The following is a 13276-nucleotide window of genomic DNA, read 5'->3' on the forward strand; positions in this document are numbered from 1 at the left end:
GAAATAACAGACTTATATGGCTTTGTGGTTGCTTTTTGGTAATTAGAAGGCCGCTAAATGTCGCTGCGCACCACACGTGTTTTATGCCCAGGAGTGAAGGGGTTAATTAGGGAGCTTGTAGGGTTAATTTTAGCTTTAGTGTAGTGTAGTAGACAACCCCAAGTATTGATCTAGGCCCATTTTGGTATATTTTATGCCACCATTTCACCGCCAAATGCGAGCAAATAAAAAAAAAACTTTACATTTTCACAATTTTAGGTTTCTCACTGAAATTATTTACAAACAGCTTGTGCTATTATGGCAGAAATTGTTGTAAAAGCTTCTCTGGGATCCCCTTTGTTCAGAAATAGCAGACTTATATGGCTTTGGCGTTGCTTTTTGGTAATTAGAAGGCCGCTAAATGCTGCTGCGCACCACACGTGAATTATGCCCAGCAGTGAAGGGGTTAAATTAGGTAGCTTGTAGGGAGTTGCAGGGTTAATTTTAGAGATTAGCCTCCCACCTGACACATCCCACCCCCTGATCCCTCCCAAACAGCTCTCTTCCCTCCCCCACCCCACACAATTGTTCCCGCCATCTTAAGTACTGGCAGAAAGTCTGCCAGTACTAAATAAGAGTTTTTTTTTTTTTTAAATAAAAATAATAAAATATTTTAGTTGTGATGGACCCCTGCCTTAGCACCAACCTCCCTGATCCCCCCCTCCAGCTCTCTAACCCTCTCCCGTACCTAATTACCGCCATCTTGGGTACTGGCAGCTGTCTGCCAGTACCCAGTTTGGCCCCACAAACCAAAGTATTTTAATTTTATTTATAACTTTTATTTTTATTTTTAATTATTTCTGTAGTGTAGCAGCCCCCCACAATACCCCCACCCCCCTCCCAGATCAAATTAACTTTTTTTTCCCCTTCCTTCCTTCCTTCATTGGTGTCAGTGTGGCTAATACGCGCCCGTGCGCCCCCGTACACATGCTCCCTCCTCCCACCCGGACAACGGCACCATCGCTACCGGTGCAGAGAGGGCCACAGAGTGGCTCTCTCTGCATCGGAGGCTTGTAAAGGGGTATTGCAGGATGCCTCCATATCGAGGCATCACTGCAATACCCTCAGAGCTGCTGGAAGCGATTGTGATCACTTCCAGCACTCTGTTAGACAACTGACATACCAGGTACGTCTATTATCATTAACTGCTTGTTAATGCATGACGTACCTGGTACGTCAGTTGTCATTAAGGGGTTAAAAATCTTGTAATTTGTTTATTATTTTCTGTAATTTAGTGGGTTTTTTTTTTGTACTTTAGATAATTTAATTGTATTTAATGGTATTTAATTTATGGAAATAATTGAATTATAGTGTAGTGTTAGGTGTAATTGTAACTTAGGTTAGGTTTTATTTTACAGGTACTTTTGTATTTATTTTATCTAGGAAGTTATTAAATATTTAATAACTATTGTACCTAGTTAAAATAAATACAAACTTGCCTGTAAAATAAAAAATAAACCCTAAGGCACTTCTAAGCTGACTTCACGAAATTCCTAGAAAATTGAGTTACTGGGTAGGACTGAGGTACTACCCGGTCCTTATAACCTAAGTTTGTTCATTCTGTTTGTAAATGATGTTTTCATAATGGATTTATTTCTGAGTTCACACTAATCGAAAATGAGGTTTATATGACAGGTATTCTATTTCATTCTAGACATACTTGACCTATATATGCAGTAATGTCATTAATTGCTACGCTTGCTGTGTCATACCAACGGCATAATGTTTATGTATATGTTCACCAATTGGTCATCTGCGTTATGACATCTGCTGTAATATTTAACCCTCAATAAAAAAACTTTTGAGAAAAAAAAAAAACTAAATAATTACTTATAAAATAAACCCTAAGATAGCTACAATGTAACTATTAGTTATATTGTAGCTAGCTTAGGGTTTATTTTATAGGTAAGTATTTAGTTTTAAATAGGAATAATTTAGTTAATGATAGTAATTTTTATTTTGATTTATTTTAATTATATTTAAGTTAGGGGGTGTTAGGTTTAGGGTTAGACTTAGGTTTAGGGGTTAATAACTTTAATATAGTGCCGGCGACGTTGGGGGCGGCAGATTAGGGGTTAATAAATATAGGTAGGTGTCGGCAATGTTAGGGCCGGCAGATTAGGGGTTAATATTTAACTAATGTTTGCGAGGCGGGAGTGCAGCGGTTTAGGGGTTAATATGTTTATTATAGTGGCGGCGACGTTGGGGGCAGCAGATTAGGGGTTAAAAAGTGTAGATTGGGCGGCAGATTAGGGGTTAATAAATATAATGTAGGTGTCGGCGATGTCGGGGGCGGCAGATTAGGGGTTAATAAGTGTAAGATTAGGGGTGTTTAGACTCGGGGTTCATGTTAGGGTGTTAGGTGTAGACATAAAATGTATTTCCCCATAGGAATCAATGGGGCTGCGTTAAGGAGTTTTTTACGCTGCTTTTTTGCAGGTGTTAGACTTTTTTTCAGCCGGCTCTCCCCGTTGATTCGTATGGGGAAATCGTGCACGAGAATGTTACACCAGCTCACCGCTAACGTAAGCAGTGCTGGTATTGGAGTGCGGTAATGAGCAAAATTTTGCTCAACGCTCACTTCTTGTCTGGTTTGTAAAAACCTGTAATACCAGCGCTGTCTGTAAGTGAGCGGTGAGCATAAACTGCTCATTAGTACCGCACAGCCTCTAACGCAAAACTCGTAATCTAGGTGTTTGTCTGTTGTGACCAATTAGGGATAGTTATAAATAGGTCACTAGAGTATGCAGCCAATGGCTGCGTGGAATATAACAGTGTTCAGCACTTCTATTTCTAACAGGAACTGAAATGCTCACAATTTTAGAATGGAATTACAGGAAAAGGGGAAAAAATAAATTATAAAAGTATATTTTAGGTTTTATATGTACAATTTATAATTTTTTATTACCATCTTAAAGTGTTTAATGTCCCTTTAAGGAGCCACTATTAAGTCTAAAATGTCACTAAATAAAAAATAAAACAACTTTTTATTCTTTATTGGAATATATATATTTATTTTTTTCATTTTTTTTTTTTTTTTAAAAAGGAACATGACACTCATATTTTTTTCTTCCTGATTCAGATAGAGTATGCATGCATGCACTATTAAACTATATAATTGACTACTATTTTCTTTGTTCTCTTGGTATCTTTTGTTAAAAGCAGTAAGGTAAACTCAAGAGCGTGCACGTGTCTGTAGCATTATATGGCTGCAGTTTTGCAAGAGCACTAGATGGCAGCACTATTTCATGCCATGTAATGTTCCACACACCTGACTAGGTATCTCTTCAACAAATACCATGGGAATGAAGCAAATTTGATCATTTAAGTAAATTAGAACATTTTAAAAATTGTATGCTCTGTCATAATCACAAAATAATTTTTTGGGATTTCCTTTAAATAAGCCTAATTTCTTGCTCATCTACACATTCTTACTAGGGCGAAATTAGACTTCTTCTTATTGAGTTGAATAGAACATTTTTCAAACAGGTATAGGGCTCCATTTATTAAGGGCTGCGTGGCCTAGCGGCAAGCAGACATGTGCTGCCCACATTTAACTAGCTGCTACTTGTGCAATGTTGCCCTGTGCACAAGTGCGGCCAACTGCAGCTACTTAACTAGCATTTCAGGCTCGTTCACACAGCTTAAAAAAACAGAATTTATGTTTACCTGATAAATTACTTTCTCCAACGGTGTGTCCGGTCCACGGCGTCATCCTTACTTGTGGGATATTCTCTTCCCCAACAGGAAATGGCAAAGAGCCCAGCAAAGCTGGTCACATGATCCCTCCTAGGCTCCGCCTTCCCCAGTCATTCGACCGACGTAAAGGAGGAATATTTGCATAGGAGAAATCATATGATACCGTGGTGACTGTAGTTAAAGAAAATAAATTATCAGACCTGATTAAAAAACCAGGGCGGGCCGTGGACCGGACACACCGTTGGAGAAAGTAATTTATCAGGTAAACATAAATTCTGTTTTCTCCAACATAGGTGTGTCCGGTCCACGGCGTCATCCTTACTTGTGGGAACCAATACCAAAGCTTTAGGACACGGATGAAGGGAGGGAGCAAATCAGGTCACCTAGATGGAAGGCACCACGGCTTGCAAAACCTTTCTCCCAAAAATCGCCTCAGAAGAAGCAAAAGTATCAAATTTGTAAAATTTAGTAAAAGTGTGCAGTGAAGACCAAGTCGCTGCCTTACATATCTGATCCACAGAAGCCTCGTTCTTGAAGGCCCATGTGGAAGCCACAGCCTAGTGGAATGAGCTGTGATTCTTTCAGGAGGCTGCCGTCCGGCAGTCTCGTAAGCCAATCTGATGATGCTTTTAAGCCAAAAAGAGAGAGAGGTAGAAGTTGCTTTTTGACCTCTCCTTTTACCAGAATAAACAACAAACAAGGAAGATGTTTGTCTAAAATCCTTTGTAGCATCTAAATAGAATTTTAGAGCACGAACTACATCCAAATTGTGCAACAAACGTTCCTTCTTTGAAACTGGATTCGGACACAAAGAAGGCACGACTATCTCCTGGTTAATGTTTTTGTTAGAAACAACTTTCGGAAGAAAACCAGGTTTAGTACGCAAAACCACCTTATCTGCATGGAACACCAGATAAGGAGGAGAACACTGCAGAGCAGATAATTCTGAAACTCTTCTAGCAGAAGAAATTGCAACCAAAAACAAAACTTTCCAAGATAATAACTTAATATCAACGGAATGTAAGGGTTCAAACGGAACCCCCTGAAGAACTAAAAGAACTAAATTGAGACTCCAAGGAGGAGTCAAAGGTTTGTAAACAGGCTTGATTCTAACCAGAGCCTGAACAAAGGCTTGAACATCTGGCACAGCTGCCAGCTTTTTGTGAAGTAACACAGACAAGGCAGAAATCTGTCCCTTCAAAGAACTTGCAGATAATCCTTTCTCCAAACCTTCCTGAAGAAAGGATAGAATCTTAGGAATTTTTATCTTGTCCCAAGGGAATCCTTTAGATTCACACCAACAGATATATTTTTTCCATATTTTGTGGTAGATTTTTCTAGTTACAGGCTTTCTGGCCTGAACAAGAGTATCAATGACAGAATCTGAGAACCCTCGCTTTGATAAGATCAAGCGTTCAATCTCCAAGCAGTCAGTTGGAGTGAGACCAGATTCGGGTGTTCGAACGGACCTTGAACAAGAAGGTCTCGTCTCAAAGGTAGCTTCCATGGTGGAGCCGATGACATATTCACCAGGTCTGCATACCAAGTCCTGCGTGGCCACGCAGGAGCTATCAAGATCACCGATGCCCTCTCCTGATTGATCCTGGCTACCAGCCTGGGGATGAGAGGAAACGGCGGGAAAACATAAACTAGTTTGAAGGTCCAAGGTGCTACTAGTGCATCTACTAGAGTCGCCTTGGGATCCCTGGATCTGGACCCGTAGCAAGGAACCTTGAAGTTCTGACGAGAGGCCATCAGGTCCATGTCTGGAATGCCCCATAATTGAGTAATTTGGGCAAAGATTTCCGGATGGAGTTCCCACTCCCCCGGATGAAATGTCTGACGACTCAGAAAATCCGCTTCCCAATTTTCCACTCCTGGGATGTGGATTGCAGACAAGTGGCAGGAGTGAGTCTCCGCCCATTGAATGATTTTGGTCACTTCTTCCATCGCCAGGGAACTCCTTGTTCCCCCCTGATGGTTGATGTACGCAACAGTCGTCATGTTGTCTGATTGAAACCGTATGAATTTGGCCTTTGCTAGCTGAGGCCAAGCCTTGAGAGCATTGAATATCGCTCTCAGTTCCAGAATATTTATCGGGAGAAGAGATTCTTCCCGAGACCAAAGACCCTGAGCTTTCAGGGGTCCCCAGACCGCGCCCCAGCCCACCAGACTGGCGTCGGTCGTGACAATGACCCACTCTGGTCTGCGGAAGCTCATCCCCTGTGACAGGTTGTCCAGGGACAGCCACCAACGGAGTGAATCTCTGGTCCTCTGATCTACTTGTATCGTCGGAGACAAGTCTGTATAATCCCCATTCCACTGACTGAGCATGCACAGTTGTAATGGTCTTAGATGAATTCGCGCAAAAGGAACTATGTCCATTGCCGCTACCATCAAACCTATTACTTCCATGCACTGCGCTATGGAAGGAAGAGGAACAGAATGAAGTATTTGACAAGAGTTTAGAAGTTTTGATTTTCTGGCCTCTGTCAGAAAAATCCTCATTTCTAAGGAGTCTATTATTGTTCCCAAGAAGGGAACCCTTGTTGACGGAGATAGAGAACTTTTTTCTACGTTCACTTTCCACCCGTGAGATCTGAGAAAGGCCAGGACAATGTCCGTGTGAGGCCTTTGCTTGTGGAAGGGACGACGCTTGAATCAGTATATCGTCCAAGTAAGGTACTACTGCAATGCCCCTTGGTCTTAGCACCGCTAGAAGGGACCCTAGTACCTTTGTGAAAATTCTTGGAGCAGTGGCTAATCCGAACGGAAGTGCCACAAACTGGTAATGCTTGTCCAGAAATGCGAACCTTAGGAACCGATGATGTTCCTTGTGGATAGGAATATGTAGATATGCATCCTTTAAATCCACCGTGGTCATGAATTGACCTTCCTGGATGGAAGGAAGAATTGTTCGAATGGTTTCCATTTTGAACGATGGAACCTTGAGAAACTTGTTTAGGATCTTGAGATCTAAGATTGGTCTGAATGTTCCCTCTTTTTTGGGAACTACGAACAGATTGGAGTAGAACCCCATCCCTTGTTCTCCTAATGGAACAGGATGAATCACTCCCATTTTTAACAGGTCTTCTACACAATGTAAGAATGCCTGTTTTTTTATGTGGTCTGAAGACAATTGAGACCTGTGGAACCTCCCCCTGGGGGGAAGCCCCTTGAATTCCAGAAGATAACCTTGGGAGACTATTTCTAGCGCCCAAGGATCAGAACATCTCTTGCCCAAGCCTGAGCGAAGAGAGAGAGTCTGCCCCCCACCAGATCCGGTCCCGGATCGGGGGCCAACATCTCATGCTGTCTTGGTAGCAGTGGCAGGTTTCTTGGCCTGCTTACCTTTGTTCCAGCCTTGCATTGGCCTCCAGGCTGGCTTGGCTTGAGAAGTATTACCCTCTTGCTTAGAGGACGTAGCACTTGGGGCTGGTCCGTTTCTGCGAAGGGACGAAAATTAGGTTTATTTTTGGCCTTGAAAGACCTATCCTGAGGAAGGGCGTGGCCCTTGCCCCCAGTGATATCAGAATAATCTCTTTCAAGTCAGGGCCAAACAGCGTTTTCCCCTTGAAAGGAATGTTAAGCAATTTGTTCTTGGAAGACGCATCCGCTGATCAAGATTTTAGCCAAAGCGCTCTGCGCGCCACAATAGCAAACCCAGAATTTTCGCCGCTAATCTAGCCAATTGCAAAGTGGCGTCTAGGGTGAAAGAGTTAGCCAATTTGAGAGCATGAATTCTGTCCAAAATCTCCTCATAAGAAGAATCTTTATTGAGCGCCTTTTCTAGTTCATCGAACCAGAAACACGCTGCTGTAGTGACAGGAACAATGCATGAAATTGGTTGTAGAAGGTAACCTTGCTGAACAAACATCTTTTTAAGCAAACCCTCTAATTTTTTATCCATAGGATCTTTGAAAGCACAACTATCTTCTATGGGTATAGTGGTGCGTTTGTTTAGAGTAGAAACCGCCCCCCTCGACCTTGGGGACTGTCTGCCATAAGTCCTTTCTGGGGTCGACCATAGGAAACAATTTCTTAAATATAGGGGGAGGGACGAAAGGTATGCCGGGCCTTTCCCATTCTTTGTTTACAATGTCCGCCACCCGCTTGGGTATAGGAAAAGCTTCGGGGGGCCCCGGGACCTCTAGGAACTTGTCCATTTTACATAATTTCTCTGGAATGACCAAATTCTCACAATCATCTAGAGTAGATAACACCTCCTTAAGCAGGGCGCGGAGATGTTCCAATTTAAATTTGAATGTAATCACATCAGGTTCAGCTTGTTGAGAAATTTTCCCTTGAATCTGAAATTTCTCCCTCAGACAAAACCTCCCTGGCCTCCTCAGACTGGTGTAGGGGCACTTCAGAACCAATATCATCAGCGTCCTCATGCTCTTCAGTATTGTCTAAAACAGAGCAGTCGCGCTTTCGCTGATAAGTGGGCATTTTGGCTAAAATGTTTTTGATTAATTGTTGCATAGTAAGGAGTATTGGCGCACTAGATGTACTAGGGGCCTCCTGAGTGGGCAAGACTGGCGTAGACGAAGGAGGGGATGATGCAGTACCATGCTTACTCCCCTCACTTGAGGAATCATCTTGGGCATCATTTTCTCTAAATTTTGTGTCACATAAATCACATCTATTTAAATGAGAAGGAACCTTGGCTTCCCCACATACAGAACACAGTCTATCTGGTAGTTCAGACATGTTAAACAGGCATAAACTTGATAAAGTACAAAAAACGTTTTAAAATAAAACCGTTACTGTCACTTTAAATTTTAAACTGAACACACTTTATTACTGCAAATGTGAAAAAGTATGAAGGAATTGTTCAAAATTCACCAAAATTTCACCACAGTGTCTTAAAGCCTTAAAAGTATTTGCACACCAAATTTGAAAGCTTTAACTCTTAAAATAACGGAACCGGAGCAGTTTTTATATTTAACCCCTTTACAGTCCCTGGTATCTGCTTTGCTGAGACCCAACCAAGCCCAAAGGGGAATACGATACCAAAATACGCCTTCAGAAAGTCTTTTCTATGTATCAGAGCTCCTCACACATGCATCTGCATGTCATGCTTCCCAAAAACAAGTGCGCAATAGAGGCGCGAAAATTAGGCTCTGCCTATGATTAGGGAAAGCCCCTAGAGAATAAGGTGTCCAATACAGTGCCTGCCGGTTATTTTTACATAATTCCCAAGAATAAAATAATTCCTCAAAGCTATGAAGTATAAAATATGCTTATATATCAATCGTTTATAGCCCAGAAAATGTCTACAGTCTTAAAAAGCCCTTGTGAAGCCCTTTTTTCTTATGTAATAAAAATGGCTTACCGGATCCCATAGGGAAAATGACAGCTTCCAGCATTACATCGTCTTGTTAGAAATGTGTCATACCTCAAGCAGCAAAAGTCTGCTCACTGTTTCCCCCAACTGAAGTTAATTCCTCTCAACAGTCCTGTGTGGAAACAGCCATCGATTTTAGTAACGGTTGCTAAAATCATTTTCCTCTTACAAACAGAAATCTTCATCTCTTTTCTGTTTCAGAGTAAATAGTACATACCAGCACTATTTTAAAATAACAAACTCTTGATTGAATAATAAAAAACTACAGTTAAACACCAAAAAAACTCTAAGCCATCTCCGTGGAGATGTTGCCTGTACAACGGCAAAGAGAATGACTGGGGAAGGCGGAGCCTAGGAGGGATCATGTGACCAGCTTTGCTGGGCTCTTTGCCATTTCCTGTTGGGGAAGAGAATATCCCACAAGTAAGGATGACGCCGTGGACCGGACACACCTATGTTGGAGAAAATAGAGCCCTTTGCCTAACAATCAGAGCTCATGACAGATGCGTGTCCCAAGTAACTCCATGACTTCCCTTTATTTACGGTCCAGTGTGATATGCTGTGTCTGTTAACACAGCACCATGAGGAGTCGAATGCGAGGGAGATGAGGAGATATGACAGCTAGGCAGAAGTGTAGGTGTGTCATACACATAGTGAGACACTCAGCACCTGCTAAATATGCCTAGAGCGATATGGCTTCATCTCATTGACGATGCCCACAGAAGGCTAAAATGATTGTATGGGGGTTGCCATGTCCCTTGTTCAGAGGATGACTGTTTGGTACTTTGGGGATGGACTTTCTTTTTTAGGCAGGATCAGACTGTTATACTACAAAAAAGGTCTTGTGAGAAGCACAGCTGAACTAAAAAAAAAAAAAAAAAGACTGCTCCCAGTTGGTGACTTTTAGCCACCAATCAGCAAACGCTACCCAGGTACTGAACCAAAGATGGGCTGGCTCATAAGCTTACATTCCTGCTTTTTCAAATAAAGATACCAAGAGAACGAAGAGAAATTATAATAGGAGTAAATTAGAAAGTTGCTTAAAATGTCATGCTCTATCTGAATCATGAAAGAAAACATTTGGGTTCAGTATGCCTTTAAAAACTATTTATTTTAAATATGCAATGGATTAGTTCAGATTTTCAAGGCTGCTAATCTAAATCACAAGAAGAATTTTATGGTTAAAAAAGAAGAATCAACAAGAAAAACGATTATGTTAATAATTTTGCCTTTTATGTATTGTTTTTTCTTTTCTCTTGCATGTGACAAAAGCTCAAGCTGTGGGCTAAATTCTTACCTCTGGGCAGGGGGGGCCATCCATGGATGATATTAATCCACAATATCTGCATGGCATTGAGAGGATTATGGAAAGTTCATTAAAGTTGCAAGTGATATCAGTGACAAAGCAGCTATGCTCCTGTTGAAGAAAATATTTATAGTAAATCAGTATATTCAATCAAGTCTGCACAGGAACACTAAATAATTAACAGTTATTGCTTATGTTTATCTAGATTTTGTTTAATCCAGTTAACAAAAAAGTAAATAAAAATAAAATAATGATTCTTAACAATACAGGTAGCCCTCAGTTTAACTCCCGGGTTTAGGTTCCAGAAGGAATGGTTGTACAGGTAGCCCTCAGTTTACTCCGGGGTTAGGTTCCAGAAGGAATGGTTGTAAATCGAAACCGTTGTAAATTGAAACCCAGTTATAATGTAAGTCAATGGGAAGTGAGGGAGTTGGATTACAGGCCCCTCTCAAAATTTGTATAAGTAACACCTAATACATTATTTTTAAAGCTTTGAAATGAAGACTTTAAATGCTAAACAGCATTATAAACCTAATTAAATAATCACACAACAGACTGTATCATCAAACTAAGTTTAATGAACAAAAACATTTATTTACTTGCATTTTTCTGCAAACAGTTCTCTGCATTGTTAGCATGTTAGATAATATTGGGTCTGCAACTATTCTATGCATTTCAATCTGGAGTGATATTAGGCAGTTAGGCACCCTCACCTCAAGCAACTGGACAAGGAAGATAATAGGGAAGTGGCTGCTAGATCTTGTTGCTTGAAAGCTGCTCGATAGCCAAGGTCTGTCCTGTGTACACAGATTAAATTTCAGTCTGCTAAATTGCATAACTTTGCTGCAACACAAGCAGACAGCTCCACCTACTTGCTATTTTAATTAGTGCACTGCTTTTCAATGCTTTTCGATAGCAGTCACATGACAGAAAAAAAGGTTGTTATTCTGAACGGCGCAAATTGAACCGGCGTAAACCGAGGGCCACCTGTAAAACCATTTTTTTTGAGTAGATTCATCTTCAGGTGCTAGTGGAAATATAAACAATGTGCTATACATGACACATCCCACAAATCTTCAAAGATACCTCTACTTCCTTTATATACAACATTTATCAATTTCTTCCTCATGTTAGTCAATGTATAGGAAAACTAGAAACTACTTGGAGAGGGAGGAAGTTAATTAAAGGGACATTAAACCCACATTTTTTCCTTTAATGATTTAGGTAGAACATACAATTTTAAACAATTTTCCAGTTTACTTCTATTATCAGATTTGTTTCATTCTCTTGGTATCATTTGTTGGAGCAATGCACTACTGGTTTCTAACTGAAAACATGGGTGAGCCAATGACAATCGGTATGTATATATATATATATATATATATATATATATATTATATATATATATATATAACTCCATACATCCAAAGGAGGAAGAAACAGGAACTCCGGACTCATAGAACTTGTGCAGAAAAGTTTATATACACACACACAGCCACCAATCAGCAGCTAGAATCTAGGTTTTTTGATGCTCCTTAGCTTACCTAGCTAAACCTTTCAACAAAGGAAAACAAGAGATGGAAGCAAATTGAATAATAGAAATAAATTGGAAAGTTGTTTAACATTGTATGTTCTGTCTAAATCATGAATGTCTAATTATGACTTTACTGTTCATTTAACCCTAATCATGAATCTGTGAAACAGACAAGGCAGGAGCTGTACAGGGAAAATATGTATGACATTGTTGGCCTTTAAATGACTGTAGTCTGAGTTCATACAAATCAGTAACTGCAAATATTGTTTTCTATCACACTCTTGTATCTTGTATAGTCAATATGGGCTATTGCCAAAGCTGCCAGTATATAAAGGCACTGGTAGGACAAACAAAAAGTATTTAATAATACATACAAAAACAATAACATGGTTTTAAAAAGGGCAAACATCAGCGCTCATGAGAACATCCTGTATAAACAACCACTATTGTGTAAAACAAATGTGGTTGTACCAGTTCCTTCTGGACCACTGAATGGGTATTAGTCTCAAGAAATAGCGGTGATTTTACTTCCTGCCTAGACACCCAGTTCTTATAAGCACTGATGTTTACTTTTTATTTTTAATTTTTTATATATGTAAATGTATTAAATACTTTTTAATCCCACTTCTGGCTACGGTTTATGACAACGACGGCAGCGTATGAGCCCTTAAATCACACAGCAAGCTTGTAGCACAGAGCATATTATGCGCCATCATATGTGAGTACACACTTGGCGTTTATATGATACTCCTTATAGTGTTCTTAATATTCTTGCATTAAAGGGACAGTCTAGTGAAAAATAAACTTTTATTATTCAGATAGGGCATGTCATTTTAAACAACTTTCCAATGTACTTTTATCATAATTTTTGCTTTGTTCATTTGGTATTCTTAGTTGAAAGCTAAACCTAGGAGGCTCATATGCTAATTTCTAAGCGCCTTTAGACAGTTTTTTTTTCAACTAGAGGATGTTAGTTCATGTGTGCCATATAGATAACATTGTGCTCACCCCTGTAGAGTCAGCACAGATTTGCTAAAAACAAATTATGCCTACCTGATAATTTCATTTCCATCTGTGAGAGGAGAGTCCACTGCTTCATTCATTACTTGCGGGAATTAAGAACCTGGCCACCAGGAGGAGGCAAAGACACCCCAGAAACGGGCGGGAGCAGTGGACTCTCCTCCCACAGATGGAAAGGAAATTATCAGGTAAGCATAATTTATGTTTTAAATCTTAATGGGAGAAGAGTCCACTCCTTCATTCATTACTTGTGGGAACAAATACCCATGCTCTAGAGGAAACTGAATGAACAAACGGGAGGGTAAAAGGAGGCAGACCCTATACTGAG

The 13276-nt window shown here is 40.3% G+C and overlaps 1 protein-coding gene across 1 annotated transcript in view; it reads right to left on the bottom strand.

The window, feature by feature from the left end:
• ATP2C1 (ATPase secretory pathway Ca2+ transporting 1) overlaps positions 1 to 13276 on the bottom strand; it is a 209041-nt gene that overhangs the window by 20438 nt on the left and 175327 nt on the right. Inside the window, 2 exon segments of the mRNA XM_053714301.1 lie at positions 10392 to 10452; positions 10454 to 10502. Coding sequence (XP_053570276.1) covers positions 10392 to 10452; positions 10454 to 10502 — 110 coding nt within the window.

Source organism: Bombina bombina, chromosome 5 (assembly GCF_027579735.1).
Source record: "Bombina bombina isolate aBomBom1 chromosome 5, aBomBom1.pri, whole genome shotgun sequence".
NCBI lineage: Eukaryota > Metazoa > Chordata > Amphibia > Anura > Bombinatoridae > Bombina > Bombina bombina.